This window comes from Rhea pennata, chromosome 3, assembly GCF_028389875.1.
Source record: "Rhea pennata isolate bPtePen1 chromosome 3, bPtePen1.pri, whole genome shotgun sequence".
NCBI lineage: Eukaryota > Metazoa > Chordata > Aves > Rheiformes > Rheidae > Rhea > Rhea pennata.
In genome coordinates, this window is record NC_084665.1 from 91,990,600 (window position 1) to 92,017,008 (window position 26,409).

The following is a 26,409-nucleotide window of genomic DNA, read 5'->3' on the forward strand; positions in this document are numbered from 1 at the left end:
TTTATGAAAACCTGGAAAGAGCCACCTCCCAGCTTACTTGGTTCTCATGCTCAGCTAAAATAGTTTACTGTTATGGTGATGGCTGTTATTGTGATTAAACATTTAAATAGGGTGAATAGGGATGGCCCAAAAGGCCATCTCCATACTCCCAAGGTAGGGTTGACTGTACCTGTAATATCTAACGAATGTTGGACTAGATTTCTTCAGAACAGGTGAAGTTGAGATTACAAATATTCCTCCTAAATACATCAGGACTTTTTGCTGCTGCTATAGTGCAGGTACTAATAACGTGCAGGGACTTTGAATTTTTTGCATCCTGAGGCAATAATCTCTATATAATCCTATTATCCCATCCCACTGAGACAAGCAGCCCCTGAATATCCTGTGTGTGTGTGTATGTTTTGAAGTGGGTCTCATTTTGACCAGTTAGCCAGAGTGCTGCAAAAGCCCACATGTGAACTGTGCTTTGCTGTGATAAAGGAGTACAACTTGTCCCAAAATCCATTTGTTTTTTGCTTGGATTCCTTTACAGAATGTGATAGGTGACCTACTTTTGTGGGGATGAAAAATGATGTTGCTGTTCCTTAGTGACAATATGGGTCTTGTAAACTGTTGCACAGTCCTTCGAAGTAGGTGGCATTATTAGGATGTGTATTAATTATTTTCAGGCTACTGATGCATCACCTCTGCATGATCTGTATTTGTCTCCTGAATGTTCCTCATCTCTTGCTAATTATAGGTGATCTTAGGGGAGCTGGCTTCCTAAGTTAAATAGATTAGTGCAACACACAGGATATTTTTGAAGTGTGTTCAAATGAGGCATGAGACAGTTGATTATGGCCTACATGTATGTTAATACACCCCACATTTTTCCCTGGTTCTGGGATGGGCAAGTGCTAATTCTGCTCTCCTCTCCTCACTTGTTGCAGAGGAGCAAGGTTCCCAAAAGAATCTTTCTTCTCTGTTTCCAGGCTTGTTGAGCAAACTGGTTATTTTGTTTCTGCTTTGAGAAACCTTAAATCTGTCTGTCTTTTGCAGGTCATTAATATCTTTCCTCTGTTCTTTATGTTACATTTTTTATAAACAGAGTTTACCTCTTCAGCAGTTTTTGCTATTATTGTGACATCAGTCATCTGAAACCAAAGAGAAAGAGCTTATGTTTTTCTTCTAGTTGTCTATTTTATGAATTTGCTTGTCTAAAAAAATCTCTCTTTTTCCTTTCTGTCTCTTCTCTTCCACTTCCCTCTGGCCCCCCCAGAATCAGTAATATGAGAGGCCTAGTCTGATCATAGGATTAAGAGCCAGGAAATCCTGACTCTTTCCATGACTCATTGTGTGTCCTTGGGCAATCTGTTATTATTATAGACAAAAGTTGTGCGTAACACTTGGGTGAAAAATTAGAAGTGTGGTACGTGATCCAGGGAGATTATTTTCTAATTTAAATCAAAGCATGGCAAAAGTTGGACAGGAAGAAGAGACTGTGGAAGACAAATATTAGTAGAATAGGTTGCTTAGGAGCAACATAATTTGTTGGTGGAGAGAGATGTCTATTACTAACAATAATTTCTTTTTTACTTGCAGTGTGATAGAGGCCTCAGTAAATACCTGTTCTGGTAAATGTTGGACACACAACCCCTTGTTTCAGAGCTTTCTTACTTGAAATGAATTAGTCAAATAAGAGTTATAGCAGAATAGAGTGTGTGTGCTATATAAACTTGTGCTCAACTTGATAATTCCAAACACTCTTTCCAGATGCTCTCTTGGAAGGTTTTAGGGGGACATTGGGACATTTTGATGATACTGAATAAATGTATGCAAATATCTATCGTCTTACACTTCACATCTCAAAATATGTGAACCCTTCCTCACAGTTTAGAACTGCTGAAGATCTTTGGAGAGAGCAAACACCTGAAGGTGTTTCAGGCAGCATTATTTGGAGATCAAGGGGTCCAGATGGGATGATTTGCCTATATTTTCCAAGATAAATCAAACATGAAAAATAATGTCCAAAAGTAGCAGAATATGACATAAGAGAAAGCTGCCTTCCATGTTGCTTAAGTGGCTTACTGGGATAAGGCTGAATGACATGAAAAGTGATCTACAGGGCGTGCTGCTTCAGAGCGTATTTTCAGATGTTTTAATACTATGTCCATTCAGTGTTCATTCACATGACATAGCCTGTAGCTTTATTTTGAGTATTTTAATGGCATTACACTAGCTCCATTGCTGTTATACCTGGGGCAGTAGTTTTACATTCAGCAGCAAAGTATTTCATCTGGTTTAATGTAGCCCTTCCATCTCCCCTGGCCTCTTGCTCATGTCACTTTGTCTCTCCCTTTCCCTTCTTGTGCATGATCCAGTTCACTATGCAGCTGTACAAACACTTGTGCCAGTAGGGCAAGGGAGGAAGTTTGCAAGAGCATACGCTCATTGCGTCGTGTGGGACCAAGTACATCAGCAAAGGCTGTTATAGTCTTTGTGGTCTTTGACATTTCCTTTGGGAAAGTTTCACAGAATGGTTAAGGTTGGAAATGACCTTTAGAGATCATTTAGTCCAACCCCTCTGCTCAAGCAGGGTCATCTACAGCATGTTGCCTGGGACCCTATCTAGATGATACTTGAATATCTTCAAGGGCAGAGACTCCCCAACCTCTCTGAGCAGCCTGTTCCAGTGCTCAGTCACCCCTCACAGTAAAGAAGTTTGTCCTAATGTTGAGATGGAACTTCCTGTGTTTCAGTTTGCCTCTCATCCTATTGCTGGGCACCACTGAAAACAGCCTGGCCCTATACTCTTTCCACTATCCCTTCAGATACTTAGAGACATTGATAAGATCCACCCTCAGCCTTCTCTCTTCCAGGCTGAACAGTCTCAGCTCTCTCAGCCTTTCCTCGCAGGAGAGATTCTCCAGTGCTTTAATCGTCTTAATCACCTTTACTGGACTCAGAAGAACGGCTCTGCTTGAAGTGAGAGTTCTGTTTTTGACCTATAAAATGCCTAAGCTTTTTTCTTCCCCTTTACATTTCTCTTCCTCTTTTGGATAGCAGTGATTTATTGAGAGGAAGGATGTCAGGGTTCTGAGACTCAGAATGTTCTGATTCATGTCAGGGCACTTAAAAAGATCCTTGTCACAAAGAGTCAGTCCTGCCCCTACAGCGGAAGCTGCTGTCCCTGTGGCAGAGGGAGAGGTTCTTACCTCTGTTTCCAGAGCATTACCATTTCCCCCTGTTGCTGCTATGTTATTAGGCTGGCACATGCACCTGATGAAAAGACTTTTTCGAAATGATCTTTAGCATGCCCCCTGCACTGAATTCTCTGCTCTCAGATGTCTGAGATTTTATGAACAGTTTTTATTCCAGAGGCTTGCAGTAATCAGTGTGGTCTGCAGTTAGGACCATGCAGTACTTGTGTGTTATCAAGTTCAGTCCCGTGGTAGTGCAGACGACATGTCAAATACCATAAATTAATCCAGCTCCATCTTAAAATCCCTTAGATTCCTTGCTTCAATCCCTGCTTTTGGAAGGCCAGTCCAAGTTCTTCCAAAGGCTTCAGAAATGATCATTAATTCTAGAATCATAGAATCGGTAAGGTTGGAAGGGACCTCTGGAGATCATCTAGTCCAACCCGCCTGCTCAAGCAGGGTCACCTACAGCACGTTAGACAGGGTTGCATCCAGGCGGGCTTGGAATATCTCCAGAGAAGGAGACTCCACAACCTCTCTGGGCAACCTGTGCCAGTGCTCTGTCACTCTCACAGGAAAGAAATTCCTCCTCATGGTCAGGCGGAACTTCCTGTGGTTCAATTTCTGTCCATTGCCTCTTGTCCTGTCACATGGGACAACTGAAAAGAATTTGTCCCCGTCCCCTTGACACCCTCCCTTCAGGCACTTGTACACATTGATAAGATCCCCCCTCAGTCTTCTCTTCCCCAGGCTGAAGAGGCCCAGCTCTTGCAGCCGTTCCTCCTAGGGCAGATGCTCCCGCCCTCTGATCGTCTCCGTAGCCCTATGCTGGCCTCTCTGCAGTAGCTCCGTGTCTCTCTTGTGCTGGGGGGCCCAGAACTGGACACAGTTCTCACGATGAGGCCTCCGCAGGGCTGAGGAGAGGGGCAGGATCACCTCCCTCGACCTGCTGGCAACACTCCTCCTAATGCACCCCAGGATACCATTGACCTTCTTGGCCACAAGGGTGCACTGCTGGCTCATGGTCAATCTGTCATCCACCAACACTCCCAGGTCCTTCTCTGCAGAGCTGCTCTCCAACAGGTCAGCCCCCAGCCTTTACGGGTGCATGGGGTTGTTCCCAAGGTGCAGGACTCTGCACTTGCCTTTGTTGTGCTTCATGAGGTTCCTCTCCGCCCAACTCTCCAGCCTATCCAGGTCTCTCTGAATGGCAGCACAGCCCTCAGGTGTGTCACCCACTCCTCCCAGCTTCGTATCATCATCAAACTTGCTGAGGAGGCACTCTGTCCCCTCATCCAGGTCATTGATGAAGAATTTGAACAGGATGTGACCCAGTCCTGAGCCCTGGGGGACGCCAATAGCCATGGGCCTCCAACTGGACTCCACACCACTGATGACGACCCTCCGAGCTCTTCCTTTCAGCGAGTTCTCAATCCACCTCCCTGTCCCCTCATCTATCCCACACTTGCTGAGCTTCTCTAGGAGGATGTTATGGGAGACAGTGTCAAAAGCATGCATTCATCAAAATTCTCTAATTCTATCCTGATAAAGAGTAAGTACTTACAGTTGTGTGATGCCTGTCAGATATAGGAGTTCACAACCCGTTTATGAATCTAGATATGTGTGCCATAAGCACTTCGCCACATGAATAATTGGCTTCTATGGCCAGTTAAGTTAAATGGAGATGTTAAGAGCTGTTCAAATGTATTTGCAAGATCGATGATAAAAGGCTAAGTTCAGCCTTAGAATAACTGTTATTGTTGCTAAAATCATTAGAATCAAAAGGACTTGTGAGTTTGTCTCAGGTTGAAATTGGTTTTTTTTGGTTTTTACTTCAAAGAGAGAGTGCACGTCGTCTGTCATTTTAAAATCTTCCTTACTGTCTTGCTAATAAAATAGACTTGTTCTCTCATGGGTGACTACTAACAAAAAATACCTGGAAAGGGTGCACCTTAAACATACTGAAGTCAGAGATGATTAGTTAAACCTGCTTAAAATACACAAATCATTTAATACCAGCAACATAAACATCTAGCATCCAGAAATTATATTACTAGGTTCTTCAATTAGTTGTTCTGCAGGCTACTGGAAAGCTTTTTAATAGTGAGAGACACAAGGGAATTTAATGTAGTCTAGGCAATCATTTTAAATTCTTCTGATACTTGCATTCAAAGTTCTGACTTGAGAGTCAGTAAGCATGCGAGTTCCCACAGCTGCGGACCCATGCTGCAGACATAGAAAGGCTTGCCTAAATCTCCTCAATTCAGTTGTATTTTTCATATATGTTATATTCTGGTCTCACAAAAACAGTCCTGGGGTTTGGCAATAAACAAAATAATAATAAACACCGTAATGCTGCAACACCTTCCCACCATAAGTCTTCGCCTTTTTAGAACCGTTGCTTAACTTGCTCTTACTACTGGATGAAATTATTAGTACATCTTAATTAAAACAAGTTTAACATGTGGCATTGAGGTTTGGGCATAGTCTGCTGTTTAAAAACACTTGAAAGCTTTTATTTTTAATTATCTTACTCTTAGTCATTATTGAGGGAAAAATATTCTGAAGAAGACGAATATTGTATTTTATTATGAAGCTTCAATGTCAATTAACTCCTCTGTTTGCTAAGAAAGCATCTGTTTTCCTGAGTTTGATCCTTGAAATGGATAGTTTCAGCTTTTCTTTCGACTGCAGCTGGAAAGGGTGTGTGCTAGATCTCTGCTAGAAAGAGAAATCATTTTGGCCCAGTAATGGCTGTAGGGAGTCTTAGTGGCCAGAGATCCATACTATAAAAATACCTGCTATAGTTTAGTAGCCCGTATCTCACTGATAGTGGCCAAAATACCTCCATTTTGAGGTTTTGAAAATGTTTTATTACCCAGCCATTGTTAAACAGTGAAATGTCTACCCTTTTCACCTTTGACCAAGGGACAATGCTGCTCAGACTTTATGTGAGTCAATCACAGTGGGCACAGACGTTTTCCTGAATTATGTCTTAGTTAATTGACAAATGATTTTGTATTTTCTGTTGGATCTCTCTCTGTATTTCACAGGGTAAAAATAAATGCCATATTTAAATTATTTTTTCCTTCTTCTTCTTGGTTAGTGCTTTTATTGCTACCATATCATCTTCCAGACACCTGTTCCCATCTTAACTCTATCCTAATCTCTTGCCAAAAGCTGAGCTCTAGGGTAGGAGTGCAGTAGTCCCAATAAGGTGTTAAAAATAAAATAGTACTTGATGCTCATATACCCCTTTATGTACACAAACTAATGAATCTTCATACCTCTGCAGGGAGGTGCATATTCTCATTCCAGTTTTAACTGCCAGGAAGCAAAGAGAGAATTTAAGCAGTTATTTTTTTCCATTCTTGCTTTTTCTGGAAAGTTTTCAAAAGATAATCCAGTGAAGACACTTACTCAAATTGTCTGGTGTCAAAGTATTTGCTAACAGCGTCACATTGTCCTTTAGTTTGCTCTTACCTTTCTCTTGACTCACAGTAGATTTACTATTTGGACCTTATTCATTCCATGTAAACGTGAGTACTCAACCAAACACTTCTCATTAAAAGAAACCACTTATTTATATCCATCCCTGGGAATCTTTTTCTGCTAATGCATCTATTCCCTCCCTGCTTCTTTGGGTGTTTCAAATGGTCTTTCAAGTGGCGTTTAGTTTTGGGGTATTCAGAAGCAGATGTGCCCCTAGACAGCCGTTCCTCACCCCGTGCCTGTGCTGTGCAGGTGGTAAGCAGTTTCATTGTTACCTCAAAATGTGTTCATGTAGCATTTGCTGGTGATATTCTTACAAACTCTGTTTGCCTCTGTGTACTGGTTTCTTTGTCATCACTAAGGCTAAAATATTGCAAGAGAGGAAGATAATAGACCATTATTTTGCTTTTGTTTCTTGGCAAACTTTTGTTTTGGACATAAATGAAACATATTTTGAAGGCTAAAGCAGAAACAAACTCAAACTTCTTTCAACCAGAAGCAGTTGCTTGTTTCTTTGTTACCTCTTCATTTTTAAAGGACTTTACCACAACACTTTTTATTAGAACTTTTCCTTAGTGACAGTTTGAAGACAGAACAGATTATCTCTGATGCTGCTACTCCATTACCTATTGCATCTATGTTACCTGTCCTCTGGGTTTTCTATAACATCTTGGTAAGAGATGAGAAGATTTTCTTACCAGTGTCCTCAAGCAGAATCTTAACAGGTTACTAAAGTTGGGTGAAGAGAATTAGAAAGATTTTCATTAAATTAAAATACAAAAATGCATTGACCTATATTTCTGCTCTCTTGCTAATACTGTGTCTTGCAGACAACTGTATTGCAAAATATACTGATGGCTATGGAGAGCATGAGGAAATCCAGATCAAATTTTTAGTTGATACTTGTATGGTACCTTGATAATGCACTGCACTGCTCACATGTCTGTTTTATTTAGTGTGAATATTTGTCTACACTTCATTTTTAGCAAGAGATCCTACTTTCTCTTCCTTTCTTTCTATGTTTCTAGTTCAGTTCCTTGTTCTCCTCAGCAAAGTCAAAATGATCTTCATCTTAGCTTGCTGTTCTTCTGCTACTTAAGATGGAATGGGGGGATGGCACAGGGAGAAAAGAAAGACAGGAAACACCAACAAGAAACAGGTTTCTTCAGCCAGAATCTGAATGTGATTCTGTCTTGCAGGTCTTACCTGCTGGCACTGGTTGCAAATAATTAAATAATTTTTCTTAGTGATCTCTCTTTTCCCAATGAATCAGAAAAACAGTATGCTCAAGTCTGCCTGGGGACTGAGTTTGCTACTGTAGCTAGTACAGTATATGAGCCATAGCAGAGGTTGGAGGTAGATCCTGACCACAGGAGCATTAATTATGTGGGTCTAGGGGAGAGGACTGAATTGGTGTGATGAGAAGAACATTAGGGGCAGGATTTAAGAATAGGAGGTTTGGGAGGAGAAAGGGAGAACCTGAGTTAATGGATGAATGATTCAATATAAGGAAATAAAGGAGCAAATGTTAGCTTATGGTAAAAGATTTGAACAGGAAAAAGAACACTGTCTTATTCATTTCTCTGGTTTGGATGATGCAGCACTTGAAAGTCACGTTCCTTTTTTTAGACAAGTTTGTTACAATACTTCAGGGCTGAAAGGGAGAGAACAAGGAGAGGAAGGAAGAAGAACAAGGCAGCCTAGAATCCAGCAGAGCATTGTGTTGTGTAGGAAAGAACTATAACTGGTGCTTCTCTTTCATATTTGTGATTGCTTCACTGTCTTTAAGACATAATGGGATTGCAATACAATAACTGTATTTTGTTAAGAGACTCCATAAATGATGTGCAGAGGATAGGACCAAATGGCATCTAGTTTAGAGCAATAACCATGCACGTGAACAGAACAGCACACATCTCTGTAAACATATGTTTCATCAGGAAAAAGATAAATTCGTTCTGTGCTGGTTTCCTCTGATTGCACACCTGATCTCAGTCACACTTGACATGCACCGTACATATCCTATCAGCTTACTTTTGAGACAGGTGCTTCAAAGATACTGCTTCCATGCCTGATGTGTATACACCATTAAGTTTATTTTGGCTTTCTCAGAGGCACCAGTCACAATGCCATGTTCCTAACCTGTGTGACTGAGACACTGAAGATGTTTTTAGAGCTCATAGATTGCTAGTATTGGTTTATGTTTTACAAGTTGTATTTTAACTGATGCCTTCTAAGCAAAAATAACATTAGTAGATTCAAAGTATAGCAATACTAACATTCTAACCAAGAAAATAGTGATTTCAAATTATATGGAATATCTATCATGAAAAGTATTATTTTCTAACTGGTAATATAGAAATAGTACTGGCTCTTTTTTGACCCTGTTTAGTCCCTCTAGGAGTAGATACCACTTATTTGGTCCATACTCACCAAAATGTATCCATGGTTCCCTTTACTTAGGCTTTCTAGGGAGGTAAGACTATGTGCAGTGCCTTGTTCATAGTTTGTTCTTTTCCCCATTGCTTAAATGCTGTCAAGGCTGCAATTTCTGGATCCTACAGGAGAAGCGGTATGCCACTCCATTCACCTTTCTATGGGAAATAAGGCTATGCTTTGGTATTGATGATATTGGTCAGCTGAAACAGATTCTCAAGAGTGCAAAGAAATCTAGTTATATTGGAGCTGAGAAAACACAACAGAGCCTTAAATTGAAATGACTTGTAGTAAATTGACCTGGAGCAAATCATGCTGTGGCAGCAAGCTGCTCAATTGAAAGTGTGAAATGGCTAAGCTGTGTGTTGGAGTGCAGGTCTATGAAAGGACAGCAAACACAGTCCTCTGATTCAGCCTTGGGCAACACCTTTTGGTGGAGCTCAGACATTTTTAAGAGTTACATCATAAGCTCCAGTTTGACTTGCCAAGGTTTAATCTCTTCATGTATCTCTAGCTTTAGGATGTGACTACATGAATAAGTTCTCAAGAAGCAGCATGTGGGTTTGCAGTTCATCTGATACTCTGGAGTAAGCGCATAGTGTTCTGACTTGGTAAATGGTTTATCTCGACTTCTTTGAGGTGATGAGCTTTCTTGTATTTAGTATGTGATGAGAGCAGACAGTTGCTATAGGATAGCTAACACACTGTAAATTTACTTAGCAGTTACAGTGTCTTGTTTGTTTTAGGTTAACATCTGTCTCTTAACTGCCCATACATGCTCAGACAAATACCTTATCTATAGCAGTGTAAAACTACTCAATGCAGAAGAATATGTGCTGCTAAGAATGCCTGGGTAACTAAGGCTGAAGTTCATCATGGTCATTATCAGAGTGTAAACTAAATATCATCTGGTGTTGAGTTAGAAAATCCTAATTCATATCACAGCTGGATTCAGATCAGTAATTATAGTGCAACATTGGTATCAGTTTCCATCCTGCACTGTGGTTTGCATTCAAGAGAGAAACTGTATTTCATTCTAACAAAGATAAATAACACTGCTGTTTCTGTGCCAGTCTTCATGATGTGTACCACGAGAAATAATGTCTGCAGTGGAAAGAAAGCTTTTATAAGCTAATGAGTAAGACTTGGCAAAAAACAAAATAAAACCATGAAGTTTTGAGGCTTCTTGTATCTGGCTTTAAAGAAACAAAAGACTAACAGCATTTTCCAACCCAAGGAGAATACCCCTCCCCCCATCTTTCTTCTTCCACATCAAGAACTCCTTAATTTAACAACAATTGATTGTCTTCATACAAAATAAAAATGTCCAGAGATTTGTTTTCTCCGGTCCTTGCAGCTGTTACAGGTTTCCCTCTCAAGCTTGGGCAAGCTTCAGCATACAACTGTTACGTTAGCAAAAAGATAGCCTGAAGTGCATGTACACAGCCTGGGACTTTGGAGGACTCTCTTCCTTTTTCTCGTTTGTCTGTGTCACATTTCAAACCCAGCTTCATTTTTATGAGAAAGACCTTAGAGCTGCTTGAAAATGGTTCTCTTGAAGATGAGAAATTTCTTGCAAATACATGTGAGAAGGTTATCCTCAACTCTAGTGGAGCTAGTGTGGTAAGAGTCTATCACACCTCTCCTCCACCCCCAAATCTGAGCCTGATAGGGGTTAGTGGGTCAGACTGTAAAGCTGCCATTCCACATTCCCTTACTACTCAATCTAATTTGCAAGGTTTTAACTCATTGGGATAACGTACTCGACAACTTCTGTTTCTGTTAACTTTATTATCACTGTGACCACATAGGTCTGTGCAGCGTAGTGCTGCCGTGTTTGGCTCTGAGAGTTTACTGGAAATATTTTAGTTTCTATCTCCACTGGAATTCAAGCATAATAGAAATAGTCATGAATGCTTTTATGCTGACTCTAGACTTTGTGGCCTCTTGTTTGACCTAATATTTGAAACTTGGTTTGTCTGACTGTATCCATTCAGTCAATCTGTAATACTGTTTTAGTGAACTTTTGCAAGGAGTCTTATTGCTCTAGTGATATTTTTGTTTGAAATTATGTTTGTAGGTAAGTATCTAAAACGTACAGCCTAGTAGTGTGAACTTCTGCTCCTATGAGCACAGAGAGGTCCTTTTGCAGTTTGCTTAATCCAGGAATGCCAAGGAAGAGTAATTATATAAAAAGCTTTCTCACGTTATAGTGCATAATAAAAGCCAGAGTTCTCACTGCATGACATTTAAAGCTTGCTGGAGAACTTTCCCTATCTGAAAGGGGAACTGGAATAATACTTTTTGATAGGTTACGATAAGTGGCTACCATTTATTGACTGATTGATTGACATGGATCGGGATTTTAGAGCACCCAAGTCTACTTATATGACCTGTGTAGCATAAAGGAAACAGGAATGCAGTGTCATAATTTCCAGCTGTTATCTCAAGAACCTGGAACATAGGAAAAAGAGAATAAAACATCAGTGTATTGGAGGGTGGTTCTACAGCTGAAGTCCAGCTGTGGAGTTTGCAGACTGCCAGGAGACTGTCTTGAGCCAAGTAAATCCCATATTGCTAAGGTAGGAGCATACCTGGCTGCTGTGTTGCTGTCATTCTTCTAGTATTGAATATGCTCTCTTCCTCTGAAAATTGAATCTACAAATGCCTTTTCACTCCCCAGGAACAGCTTCAGAGGTATAGTGATAGTAAATAACTGCTTGGTAGCATTCAGTCTGGCAGAGAGAGCTACTTTTTGTGGGTCTGAGGATTCAGTGAGGGCAAGCACAAGTATAACAGTTAATGTTCTTTCAAGTCTCTGCTCACCTAACGCGATCTGTTTTGCTACTATTCATTCACACTGTTGTCAAAACATCTTTCTGGAACAGGTGTTTGTGCATCTCATCTTAGTGGACTTGGTCCCTACCTTTGAGGTGAAAACCAGTATGTAAACTGTGCAGTGTGAATGGGCAGGTGATCTCAAAGTTTTACTGTGGTTATTAGAGTCAGTTGCCAATATGGCCAAGAGCTGCTGATCCACAAGTTAACTGGTGGTGCAGGAACCAAGTAACGCATGTGTGCCTCACAGGAGGCAAATTCTGTTGACTCCTTCTGTCCCTCCTTAGCAGGCACGGGAACACTAAAGTTTGAGTAGAGTTTATCAGAAAATGGATATTTATAGAGCTGTGACCTGGACGTGGTGCAGATGCTTTGATCCTCTCGCTCCTTGATCTGTCTTCATTTTACAGCAGTGGAAAATGTATCAGGTAGAATTAAGTCCTTGTCTGCATGTTTGTGCATTTATTGCTGTAGTTGTACCAGTGTGTTATTAAATAAGCTTTTTTCCATGCAGCCTCACAAAAATGTGTTTATACCACCCTGATTCTTGTTTCAAGGAATGAGTATATTCTATGCCTATGGCATCTTGATGGCAGTCTAATTGCAAGCACCCAAATTGTTGTTTTAGTTGTAGCTATTAAGAGTAAAACCATAAAACTTAGCCCTAGCTGTGGTGTTTGTGGTAATACAAATCTGTATTGAATTAGACCTTGGTCTGAGGCTTGGAGTGTATGGTATCTTCCAATTCTGGAAGAATATGCTATTCCCAGCTTTTAATTGTTGCCCCCAACAGTTAGTCTCTCCGCTATGATCTGCCAGCAGAATTGTTTGTGTGAGCCCTCCCCTCCTTTCTTTTTCTAGGATAAATCAATCAGAGTAGCACAGAGTTTAGCATACCTGTCCGATTTCACCAGAAACTATGTAGAAAGCTTGAAATGACCTTTTGTGGGGAGAGAGGAACAGTAACTTGCAGCAGAGAAGATGCTGTTGAACCTGTGAAGTTAAATTCTTCTAGCAGCACAGCTGGATCTGGAAGCAGTATGCCCACAGCTGGCCACTTCTTCCTCAGAAGGTTGTTCATTTCCTGTACCCATGCTCCACATGGTACTGCTTGATGGTTTGTTAGTTATGAGAGCTAATGAATACAGTATTTGACACTGATTATACACTGTGACTTCAAAGGTGTATGATCAATGTTTCCCCTACAAGATGATTCAAGCATGCTTGATTTCACAATAGTGCATGTACAGGATTAAAGCATAGGTATCTGTTTATGTGCAGACTGTCTGCTTGCTTTAGATATGATTTAAGATAGCGATATAAGTTACGTTCTACTATGTAATGTTATAAGCTGTGTACAGTGTAGTGAGTGTATGTGATAGTGTTTAAAAATTGGTCTAATGTTCAAAGAACAGGAAGACTGTAAAATTTATTTTACATATTTAAGCCTCAGTTTTGAGCCTGGTGGCAGAAGTTTGTTCTGCAGTGTGCGATGGAAAAGCAAAACCAGAGCAGTCATATTTCAGGAAGCAGTCTTAGGTTTAACAGGTTTGTTAGTTTGTGCTGAAACTGAAGCATATATAACCCACTCTAGACTTTTAACCCATTATTTCCTTTATAATTATGCAGGAGTAAACAGAACTACAATTCCCCTTATAATACTGAATACTGTTGTGTAGCTTCTACCTACCTGTATTTAACTACTAGGAGAGGCATAGGTATTAGAGATCGTGCATCCTCAGCTTTTAGAGATACACGCAATGTTTGTGCATTGTTCTCTTGGTCTCCTCTTGAAGAGAACAGAAATGTAAGAGTAATTTACATGTTTATGTTAGAGCATAAGAATGCATCTTTTGACATACGGGTTGTTTTCCTGTTTTGATGAAATAAGAATCTGACTTCTCTGTTTCTTGCAGCTGATTGAAAGAACCTTTTTTCCTTTACTTAGCTGAGAAGATAATTTTCTCCTAGTGCTACGTTTGCTCTGTCTGTTGTCGGCCCCACAAAACAGATTGTGTGCACTGGACTTGCAGATAGTAGTTCTTTAAAATACCTTGTGTAGCTGGTTCTCACCTCTTCTAATTTTACACCAGTCATCTGCTTTGCCTGTTCACATTGTGTTCCCATTTTGCACTTTCTGCCATCTGGAACAGCCTTCTTTTATCTCTGTAGTTCATTAGGTCTCCATTGCTTTTTAAATATTTCTAAAATTACAACTTTTTTCTTTCACCTGTTACTCTTCAGTATTTTTTGACTCTGTGACTGGGATGCTTAACTCACTGTGGAATGCTTTTACCCTGATTTCTGTGAGAGTTTTATTGTATCAAGAAGGAAAATGCTTTGAGATACAGCTTGATGAAACACTATAACATAAAAGGTTATTAGAAGGTTTCAGAGAAGCTGAACCTATAACCCCATCACTACCTTCTGCCTATCTAGGAAGGAATATTGCCAGTCTCTGTTTCTGGAGTTTATAGCAAAAAGAGTTCTGTTGGCATGCTGCTGCTGTTTGTTTTATTTTTATTTTATTTTTATCTTATTTTTATTTTTTTTAAGCTGTCACAGAGCCACAGAGTCATTGAGGTTTGAAGGGACCTGTGGAGATCACCTAGCCTAACCACCTTGCTCAGAGCAGGGTCAGCTAGAACAGGTTGTTCAGAACTGTATCCAATTGGGTTTAAAATATCTCCAAGAATGGAGACTCCACAGCCTCTCTAGGCAACCTACTGCAGTGTGTAACCACTCACACAGTGAAGAGGTGTTTTCTTATCTTTAATAGAATTTCCTGTGTTTCAATTTGTGACTGTTACCTTTTGTCCTGTCGCTGGGCCACTGTCACCTGCTACACAGAAGAGTCAATCTCTGTGTTCTTTACTCCCTCCGATCAGGTATTTATATGTGTAGATAAGATCTGCCACGATCTTTTCTTAACATTGAATGGCCACTAACTACCCTGATATAATTGTCTTGAATACTTTAATCAAAAAAAAGCTTCAACAATTTATGCCAGAAAAATTGGTCAAGAAGCATATGTCCTGCATTTTTTGCTGAGTACTCTGCCATTTCAGTGGATGAATCACATTTGGGAAGTATTTGGAGGTATATATATGTATGTGTATATATGTAAGCATATATATATATATATATATATATACACACACACACACACATGCACATAGCTGTGAAATCTGCATGCTGCATTTCCTCAGTGCTAGGTTCCAGCAGAGAGCGTTGAGGAAACAAAACTGAGGGCATCTGCTCTGTCACCTTCATTCTGGTGATGTGGGTGTTGCTAAAGAGAAGTAGTTGCAGACAGCGGGTCTCAGGTGGAAAGGCACAACTGATCAAAGGGGTCAGCATGCGGCAACAACAGGTAGCCCAGATATGAGAACCCCGGTTGCGCTGCAGAGGTCTGGCCTGTGGCACTGACATAAACACATTCTCTATCTAGATGCTTTTCCTAATTTTCAGTATCATTTCCATATAGTCTGGGTTGTATTTAACAAGTTAATGTTTTGCATTTTCATGTTTTTCTGGGAAATCTAAGAGAGCACAGATTCTGGAACTGAATCTAGGGGTGAACATACCCTGCATTTCTTAACTTTGTTTCTGATAATTTTTATGCTGTTGTTGCTATTTTATCATTCACAAAAAAGTGAGTTTGTGAGGTATGTTGTTCATATGTCTCTTGTGTTCGACTGTGCTATATATAGAAATACTTAGAAGGCTTCAAAATGTAGATTTTTTGTTCATTCATTCTCCAGAGTTCTTAGCAACTTCTGGCCTTGTGAAGACTAACAAGAGGGAGTGCTGAGATGCACTTGATACTCTGAGATAGAATAAGATTATCATCTTCAGAAATAAGTGAGAGAAAATGAAAAGCGATGTCTCCTGTAATATAAGTAAGTGTGGCAGGGTACAAAAAGCAATTCTTAACAAGGGATTAGTATTAGCTATCTTACATTACTTAAAAAGGGTACAGTGTGCTGAGCTAAAAGCAATAAAAAAAATCCTTGTGTAAACTGATTAGAGGGCTGACATTTGTTGTGAATTTAGCGATAAGCCTTAGTTTGTAGATCTGATAGCTGTCTGGATTTTACTTTTCTTCCAAAGTGTTCCACTAGCATTGAGATACAGGATTTGTGGACTTTGCTGAAAGAGTTGTTACTAGACCTTGAAGATGCCAGTAGTTGTCTATCTTGCAGGGAAAGGAATCGAACAGTTTGAGAATTGGGGGAGAACTACTCTCTCCGACTTTACTAGGCTTGTAATTTTGAAGCTGGTGCACAGTTACAGGATGTATAATCTAGGGAATGTAATTTTGCCATTTAGAGATAATGAGTGCATCTAGAATAACAGTTATGATAAGTATTTTATATACTTCATATTGAACTTGGAATAAAGGTGGAACTTTGTAAGTAGCTTAGTTTGGATTGTTTTTGTTTTAGACCATCTTTTATGTGTTGCATCTTTTATGGAGGGGAAGCTGCTGCATTAAGCAGCTTATAGTTTCCGCATGTCATTTTTTTTTGCTATATCAACTGCAGGGATGATTCAATGTGCTTTTTTTCATTCACATTGGTAGAAATTACAAGTATAGACACTGACAAGTGATTCCTTTTGATGTTTTTCATTTTATTGAGCAGTAGGGGAGCCTAGCAGTCCAGAGGAACATAACATTGCAAATAAACCCCTTGAAGGGGCAAAAGAACATGGTTCATGCATTATAACATATAGGAAATGGACAAATTAAACAAATATAATGATATTTGCTCTAATGATACCACAAAAATGTGTATCAAAGGAGCCAGCATCATTAGGCTAGCAAAAGCTGCCCAAAGTTTCAAACCTGGTGTATTGAAATGATTATTGTTTTTTTTTTTTTTTTTTGTCTTTAGTCCTAGTATTGCAAGGCAGAAAAAAATTTGTGGCACTGTTAGTGTCAATATGAACACACACACACACACACACACACACACACACACACACACAAATATATTACTTAATTGAGGCCAGGATTTCAGCCCTTGCCTGTGCTACTTAGGACTCTTCTGCATAAATAAGGTTTTGCATTTGTTATTGATTATGTGTCTATCTTTATTCATATGAGTGAATAAGTCATGAGAAAGATGACAAGCATTATCGGTTTTTCTCTCATTTTATGTCTTTGACAGTGGGAGTCTTTGGCCTAGTGGATTAATTTTCCTACACCTTAAGTAGTTTCTAGCCTTTACAGAACTCCTTGGTTGAGCTGACAGAAATGTTTTTGATGTAGAAAATTTCTGTTCAAAAATGCTGATTAAGCTGAATCAAAACACACAGTCGTAATTTGTCAGTGTGTGATTTTTAAGGGAAACTAGGCAGATTCTAAGGCTGGTCAGCTGGCTACTTGCTGACAGCTTAATCTACAGACATTTCTGGGAATTTGTGTTCTGTTTGCAAATCTTATTTCAGAATTTTAGCTTCAGTTTGGAACAGGAACAGAATGATTCAGAAATGCAGAAACTTTCATAGATCTCAGCTGTGTTATCTGTACAAGCTCTTCTGAGTAGTAACATTGTAGCTTTCTAATAGGTTACTGCTGTTATTATTAGAATAGGGAAGGAGACCTTAAGCAAGTGAGATGACTTGATTGTTTTCCCTTTTGGCCAAGAATTGCTATAGTCATGTCCCATTCATGCCTTGTATTCAGGTTTAGATGTGGATTCTTTGTATGAATAATTTCCTGAGAAATCTTTTAGATATTTTAGGCTTGTTTAATTCTTTGCATCCTCTGAAGGAACATACAACTCTCTCTTAAACATTCTTTGGCCATAGAATCCGAAATAGATTTTATTTTTACTCCTTTTTGCACTCTGTGCTGCAGAGTTGATTGTGCTTCATGCATTCTTTAATTACAGTATCAAGTAGACTGGTGACTGAGGGTCTTCTGTGAAAATCCAAAGTGATATTGGTAGTAATTGGAATCTTCACTTAACTGGTCGATCCATTGCAATTGAAAAAGAGCATAGAGAGAAAAAAAAAAGTGTTTGTATCATTTTTCTTTTTTTCTTGTGCATTTTTATGGGGAAAGAGAAACAGATTCCATTTTCAGCATACTATTAAAGTAGTCTGCTAGTCTTTTTTTGTCCTTCTGTGGTGATATCTGTCCATCTTTTATTCTGTCTTTGTAATCAGCAAAGTGTAATACTTACTCTCAATTCAGTATCTGAAGCAATCTCCTTGGCATATGAGAATCTTGGCACATGACCGTGTTTCCAGTCATTTAACTTATCTTCCTGAGTTAGGTCACTGCCAGTTCTGAAGAAGGCTAAACAAACACAAAACGTGGAGGGGAAGGTGCTGCATGCTTGTGACAAAGAACAAATGTGCTAGGACACCAAAAATCTTTAGGCTTTTTATATTTGATAGGTTATCTTCTGTCTAAATAACTGTTAATTCTAAGAGCCCACTTAGAGCACTGGAGAGAAGAAGGTAGATCATTTGCTATCTTCTAAATCACATGCAGTTGTTCATTTCTTCTCCCCCATGCTTGCCTTGGGTAAGATATTTTCCTATATAAAGGTAAAAGTTTTGGATTGATTCCTGGTCACTTCAAAATCGAAGGCCCTTTTTCATTGACTTTAGAATCAGGATTTCAGTCATAGCAACTAGGAACAATATTGTTCAAACATGCTAATGCTTTGGGCAAAACAGGGAATGTGTTGGAGATTTAATCTCAGCTAGTTTCAGAATACTGTCAGATAGCTTTTTAAGATAGACGAGATGAACACTTTGTGCTTTGTTATTCTGCGAGAGAAGAAGGTTTTTGACATGCAAGCAGAAAAAATGCATGTACTTGAATTTCCTACAGAGGAGTACATACCAGAGAGTTTTTTAAATCCTTTTTATCTAAACTATGGAAACTTCTACTCTTCACTAAGTTCAGCAGTAAGTGCAGTGCATGATGAAAAAGAGGGAGTTTGGGAGCTTTTAGAAGATATTTTTAGGTAGAAAAGTAGTAGGAAAGTATCACTGATTTCAAATATAGTGTCTGCTCTTTCAGTACAGTACTGAACAACTTTGCATTAATATATTATCCTATTTTTCTTTAAGTGAAAAGATCATTCTAATACATACTTTCAGTGAATTGAATGAAATATCTTTGATTTACCTGCAGTGCTGAGACTATGTTTTTGTTTTTGCTTCCTTTTACAGGTTGCCTTTTTGAAGATGTGAAGAATCCAGATATATATGTTGAAAACTATTCTCAAATTCGTCTTCAGCAAAAATGTACAGCTACCTTCTAATGGTGTGCTTTCCAGAAAAGAATCTGCTGATGATACAGAACAAAATTTGGAGGTGCAGGGGATATTCTTCATGTCTCGATGTGTTTCAAAATTATAAAACCCAAGACAGAGACTATATGCCTAGCCATCATTCTGAGAGTGGCTTATCTGACATGTTAGAAAGTTGGGATGACTGAAAGTTTGGATGCCTTCATTGCCAAATGAATACATAGAATTATCTATGTACCCAATGGGACGCATTTATAGGACGGTGCTGTGATAGTCATTTATGTGTCCGAAGGAAGATGAACAACTGGTAATAGGGAAAGGTTCTGAAATATTTTGTTTTGTGAATGCTAAAACAAACTCTTTACTTTTTTGATCTGGTAAAGTTAAAGGTCCAGTTTTTAAATTAAAAAAATCTGGGTTTTGTTAAAATTATATATATATATATATCATGTATGTTGTTTCCACATCAAGGTCTCTCCCCTTCTTGAGAGAGAAGGAAGACAGTTTCCGTATTCCTGCTCTTACAGAATTTGGTGAAATTTATAATGATTTGGAGAATCAAGTTTTCAAGATTCCTTGGAATTATTTTCATAGAACTTCAAAAAAAGAGTCTGTATGTGAAGGATGGCTGAGAGATGGCAGAAACTGATGGAGATAGAAGATACTTGCAACAAGTCAGTACCGGTTCCCTGAACTGTCCTCTGTTGTGTCCTGCTCTGTCTTGACAAAGTCTATGGCTTGAGCCATAAGGAAAATACTTGTTACTGTTTAGTTGAGCTCTGTTTTTACATGCACATGGATCTTGCTCCCACTGTGAAACTTTCAGAGATGCTCCTTGTGATGCTTCCACAAGTCTGTAGTGTTGTACAGATCATACAAGTGGAAGGGTTCAAACAGCAGTTGTAAATTTTACACAGTTCAACAAGAGTGACCACTGTTGTAATAGTTTTTCTGCTAGATTTTGGAAGGCTCAATAAAGCTGATGTTTCAGGGATTAAATCAGCTTTATAGACAGAATTCAGAGATCTCATGTAGGAGGCAGATTGTCCCGTATCTGCTTAGGCTGTCTGTAGTTTTCTGTAAGCGACTGATGCTGACACATCATAACCAGGTACTAAACTAGTTTTTCTGACCTATGTCGGATAATGTGGCATTCCTGTGTTCTCAAATTGTATAGAAAAAGATTTCTAAAAAGAAAGAAAGAAAAAAAAAAAGAAAAAAGAATAACTAGGCTGACTTTTTCAAAGTCCATCTTTAATCTCTTAAAACAAAAAGATACTACCTTGCTGGAAGACAGCTGCATGGAAGGAACTGATTTTGAGGAGAATATTCTTGGTAGAGGAATTCTTCCAAAATTTCTGAATTTCATGGAAACTTAACATGCCATTTACTCACTTGATGATGAAATCATTATAATGCAGGAACTGACCCTGCAAAGTTCTGGGCACCTGTGAGCTGTTAGGTATCCAACAGCAAGTAGCTGAGGCCTCTCAGCCCCATCCTGGGCATCTTATTTTTCTGTTGTTATTTTAGTTTTCAGTATTCAAGGAAGAAAAAAATATTCTGAATTTTATGTTCAGGAACTAGATTATATAGCTCCAAGGTATTTTGTCTGTGCACCAGAGTTTAGTCGTTTTATGAATAAAATATGTTTTCCGAATCAGTTTACTGTGTTTATTTTGCTAAATTTCTGTGACAGTTTTGGTTTTCCAGAATATGATTGAGCAATTTGCAGAGGAAAAACATTTATATCACAAATAAATAATCCAACTTCAAAATCTTTTCCAGCCTGTTTAAATAACCCCTGTGGATTTTGCATTGATGGAACAATCTTATGTCAAACAATATTTATGCTTTTCAGTTTAAGTCTCTGTTGTGTGCTACCTTATCTGATGTGGTGGCCATAAAGAGTTAATCTGCCCGTAGCAATAATGTATGTTGTTTCAGGATGGCAAGTACAGACAGATACTTAAATTGTTTCACCAGCAGTACAGAGTTTTTCAGGGAAGGATAGGGGGCAAGGTTATTCCAGAGATGAAGTACTAAAACCACAAATCTACCTATTCTGCCTGGGTATTACTCACTCGGAGGAGATAGTGACATCGTGTCATACTTCTAGCGTGTCAGTGTTGCGGTTGGCTCAAAAAGGTCTGGAGAAGCAAATGCTGAGAGAGCCCTAAGCGCAGCATGTACACTTGTACCACTAAGCTCTCCAGGATACTGCCTGCACAACCTTAAAATTTTCCATTGTTCTTTTTTACTCAATGCACTGGAAATGAAAGTTGTGGATTGCCCAAAGGTAAAAGAATAAAATGCTCTGTTCCAGCTGTCCTCTCACTTGGGGACACTTTTTCCTTTTCCAGATTACCAGTAGCCCCAGTTGCCAGTCTGTGTCCAAGCATGGGGCAGGACAGTTTAAGTTGCTTTGTGGAAAACATGTTTCCCTTTCCTTGGTTCTTGTCCTGGGATTTCTGTTAACTTTTACATTACCTGAAAAATAACTGTCCACATATGGCAATATATAAATGCCTCAGAAGTGTTTCCATCTGAAAGTAGGTTTCTGTGGCCATGTTCGGAAAAAAAAAGGAATGTTTTTGAATATATATTTTTAAAAAGTTAACAGGCAATTATTCAGTGAAGAACTGTTTCTGAAGACATTTCTTAGCTCTCCCCAGCCCCCAAGCTCCCCAGAGCACCATGATCTTTCCTGCAGAGGCAGTAGTGGATTTGAATCTTGACAACGTAATTTGACATTTTCTTGCTTTCTAGCCATTTTGTAAGAAGAGAAACTTGGCCGTTTTTCCAGGGCTGTCTTCACAGTGAACCATGGACTACCCCATAAACAACAAGGATTAAGCAAAACTCTTGAATTCTGCTCACAGCTCCTTCCTTGAACGTGGTCTCTCACTGCTCCCTGCCTCGATTTCTGTCTGTGGAGCAGCGTCACAATGTTTGCTTGTTGAAATCTGCATTTTGAGAATGACTGATGAAAAGTCGTGTGAGTACAAAGTACAGTTAGTTACTGTGCTCTTCTCTTAGCATCCACAGTGGCACATTGTACAGTTTAAATGCCATGTTTGGATATGTGTGTAGCAGGAAGCATGTTTAGTTTTGAACTGTATAGGCAAATTTGGTATCTCCTTGCAAATGGAAAAGTATGCACTAAAATAGGCATTGCTGTAGAAGCTGTAGTTTTTAGAAAATTATTTATCCCACTTACTGCTTCCCCCAACTCACCTGTACCTTTTAAGCTGCCTGTTACATTCTTCATGTCAGAAGGAGTCTTAATTTTTGCTTTCTGTATCGCCAAGCACAGTGTTAGTCTTAAAGTAATAATAATAAATCAGCAATGACATTAAGAAGTCCCCAGCTCACATTAACTGAGATAGATGTGCATCCCTTCCTAATGTGCAGTTTCCAAATAGTGTAAGGCAACAAGAAGATATTAAAAATGTCAGCTTTAATTCTAATATGCCATCAAGTTATAAAGATGGCTATTGGTGTGGTGTGCAAAACATGTCTATCTATCAGACCAGAACTGCCCCCCCATAAACAAAGACAGACAACATTATTGCTTCTGGCATTAATGGACTGTAGGGTGATTGTATTACTGTAGGGCTTGTTACTTTTTTTTAAGTTTGACCATTATAATTAACAGGGATAGTTAGACTGGCATAGCAAATTAACTCCCAATGCAGTTATTTTAATTCCAAAATTAGAGTGACTTTTTCTAATTTATTTTAAATTCTTCTCCAGAGTACTTCAGGATAAACTGAATACTGATAAGGGATTGATGCACAGAGCTCTACTGATACTATTCTATTAGTTGAAGTGCAAATGCTAGCTTAACTCTGTATCACTTTTCTGTGTAGACAGCCTTTTAGATATAAAGAGCTACTTTAATTAAGATTTAAAATAGGTATTTTTGCACTTTAGCTTTCTGAGTTTAAGTGCAAATGTGTTTCAGTAGATTTTTATATTTTGCTGCCTTCAGTTTTGTTCCTTCAAAATACCACTTTCATGTTTTGATTTTATACTTCGCATTCTTTCATTTCTCTCCTAGCCATTTTTATTCCCTTAAGAATGGCAGTAACCTATTTGAAGTACTGCATCAGTTTATTTGCCTGATTCTTTTAGGTTTTTTCCCACCTGTTTGCTTGCTAGCATTGTATCACTTGCCATAGAAGCACTGCAAAATCTGTACATGGAGAAATTAATGGAAATATTGAACAGCTCTGTCTTCACTAGGCTTCTTGGGTTTATTCTTTTGGAGCAGAATAAATTGCCTTGAGACAGAAACTGTGCAGTATTGGGCAGTTTTCCTAAAATATCAGGAACTGTACTGTATGCTGATTACTCAGTCCACATGCTAATTACTCAGTAACAGCCTGTGTGTCCTCCCGTATCCGACTGTGACACTTAAGCATGGCATTTTGCTTGTTGTCCACAGCAATTGCTGTGTTCAGGTCCCAGGGTATTGTGGTTCAGTGTGTTCACATGATGCACTTCCAAACATGACAGTGATCGTATGGTCTCGCTGCCGTATTGTGTCTGGTGGCATACGCGCTATTCCCGTCCCGTCGGGTAATGCACACATGGGTTGTGCAGGTCCGTGTACTGCGTCCTGAATGACAGATGCGCCTTCTCTCCACTTGGATGCAAGGCTGACATAAAGGCATATCAATTTATCATTGCAAACTGCAGAAACTGTGTTTAGTTTAAAATACAAAATACCGTTTTAATTCATATTTTTTTAATGACTTCTTGGAGATTTCAAAGCGTTTTATTATTTCTCTGCACTAGCTGAGTTTTCTGTAGTGCACACAAGAAGACTGAGCAGCAGATGGATTCCGTTTCCATCATTGGCAGCTCCACCAGCTAATAGTGGTGAAACAAATATTACCCCTTAATTAATTACCCCAATTAATTACACATTAATTGGCTGGATACCTTGCCTTTTGCCAACATGTGACTATGCCAACATGTGACTGTGACCATGCCACAAAGGTCATCGTTTTCCTATCAGTAACAAGGTCATTACTCAGCAGTGCAACCGTAAGGGAAGTCCCCATGTGAGCACAGGCTGAGTTACACACACTGAGGGCAGATTTTTAGGTAAGATAAAACTGCCACGGCTGTCCTGACTTTAACAGCGCTATTGCCAATTGACCTCAGCCAAGGACATGCAGCGTGGACAGGAGGGAGGTGCAATCTCTTGTCTTCAGTTCTCCCTTTCATCCTCACTTGCAAATGCAGAATTAAATGGACATGCATATAGAAGTGTAGGTGGACATGTCTGAGAAAGGCCTGAGACTATGTCTGGGAAGACATGGGGATAGCTGTAACCATCATTGTGCTATTGTAATGCGAAGGCTCAGCAGAGGTCATGAGTACGAATGCAGTAGGAGGACATTAGCTGTAAAACAAGAAAAAGAGAGAAAGAAAATCAGGCAGTACTCCATCAACAGCTGCATGATACAGCCTTGGATTGCTAGGCTAATTGAGATTATTCATGATGCAATGCATCAAGGCTCTTCTCCGAACTTCTTTGCAAACTTTGTCAAAAGTTTTGCTCTTATCTGTGACTAATAGGAAGCATGACATGCAATGATTCAATTGTGTAGCTAGTGTAGGCTGTTTTCTCAGATTACCAGACTTGCCCTTTACCAGGCTTTGATTTATGTGGACCTAATAAGAGAAGAGCAAGAACAGTCCTTTGTTTGAGCTTTGAAAGAAAATTGTGGTATGGGACAATTTACAGCTTATGCTTTGTTGCTGAAGAGGAGAAAAGGGTTTTGTAAAATTGGTGGAACAAATATTCTCAAACACATGAAGCAAAATGAAAATGCACTAAATTAAGAGTGCCTTTTAAATAAGTGGCTATTGCAAAGAAGATATGAGCTGATGTTTTAGCTGATTCACAGTAATTATTAAAATCGTATTTTGGGTTTGAGATGCGCAAATGCGGCTTGACTCTTGCAACCTCTTATCTTCAGTGCCCACAAAACAGTGTCTGTTCCAGTCCAGCAAACACAGCTGTGACGGGGCTGGCAGCTCTCCACTTAGGTAGGTAAATACGGCATGAGAGCCCAGCAGCGTACAGGGAGCGCAGTGCAGGAGAGCACTCTGCAAAAGGCATACAGGGAAAATATATTAACCGCTTGCCTCAAGGACATTATTTCCTATTTGTAAAAGTAGTGTTTTAGATTGCTGGAGGCATCTTGAAGAAACATCTTAGTGGGATGGGGATTTTGGAATTGGCATCATAATTTTGTAAATGAAAACATATCTCCTAGCCTGTCAGGCTTTTTCAGTGTTCACATGAACTCAAAAGAACGTCTTTTATATAATAATTCTGATTTATTTTACGAACATTTCAAATTAGCTGTGGCTTTACTAGGGTATGTGTTACCATCTGTACCTTCATCCTCTGCTAGATTTGACACTTGCTCAGCAAGAGTCGCAATTTACACAAGAGCCTATTAGCCTTCACCAAATTCAGAGCATATTTGCTTGAAGTAGAAACCAGCCAAAGCACAATTTGCTGTTAGAGCTACTTGCTGCCAGAATGCTAGTATGAAAGACCTTAAATGAGCTATTTGTTTTGTTATTTATCATTTCACATTTTAGAGCTGATTTTTTTATCTTATTCTACTAGACAATTGTTACGTTATTTGTATTAATCATTTTCTTTTGGAATATAGAATATCATTTTAAGTTATTTTCGAAAGAATTACAATTCAGGACGAGAAAGATTTTCTATCACTTGAATCCTGTTACTTCCGGTGCTTTTTCATACGATTTTATCTTATATGACTCATTTCATATCCTGATCCACCCTAATGTTTTTTTTTTTTTTTTTTTTTTTTTTCCATCCTGCAGTTCTTACTGGAAACCTGATTGATCCAGAGCCTTATTCTCTGATAGGAGTCTTCTGATTTCTGGTCTAACTGTATTGCTGGCTAATCTATACCCATTTGTTGTTGTGCCAACAGCCTTCTTTAATGTCAGTAGTTAGTTTTCTTGCTAGGTTCTTAAACCTCATTCTGCATTTAGAGAGCAATCCTGTCTCCTCTCAGTGTTCATTTTATTAATAGTTTCTTCCCAAAGGATAGCCTTTGTGTTCTACTACACTCTGCGTCTCTCCCAGTTTGAATGAATCTTCCTTGTGCAGGTGTGACCAAACT

General features: G+C 39.1%; 1 protein-coding gene across 1 annotated transcript in view; it reads left to right on the forward strand.

The window, feature by feature from the left end:
- Positions 1 to 20,882, forward strand: part of UBE3D (ubiquitin protein ligase E3D) — a 90,451-nt gene extending 69,569 nt beyond the window's left edge. Inside the window, exon 10 of the mRNA XM_062572809.1 lies at positions 19,143 to 20,882. Within this exon, the coding sequence (XP_062428793.1) occupies positions 19,143 to 19,163 (21 nt within the window). The 3' untranslated portion in view covers positions 19,164 to 20,882. The remainder of the gene's footprint in view (positions 1 to 19,142) is intronic.
- The last annotated feature ends 5,527 nt before the right edge of the window (positions 20,883 to 26,409 follow it).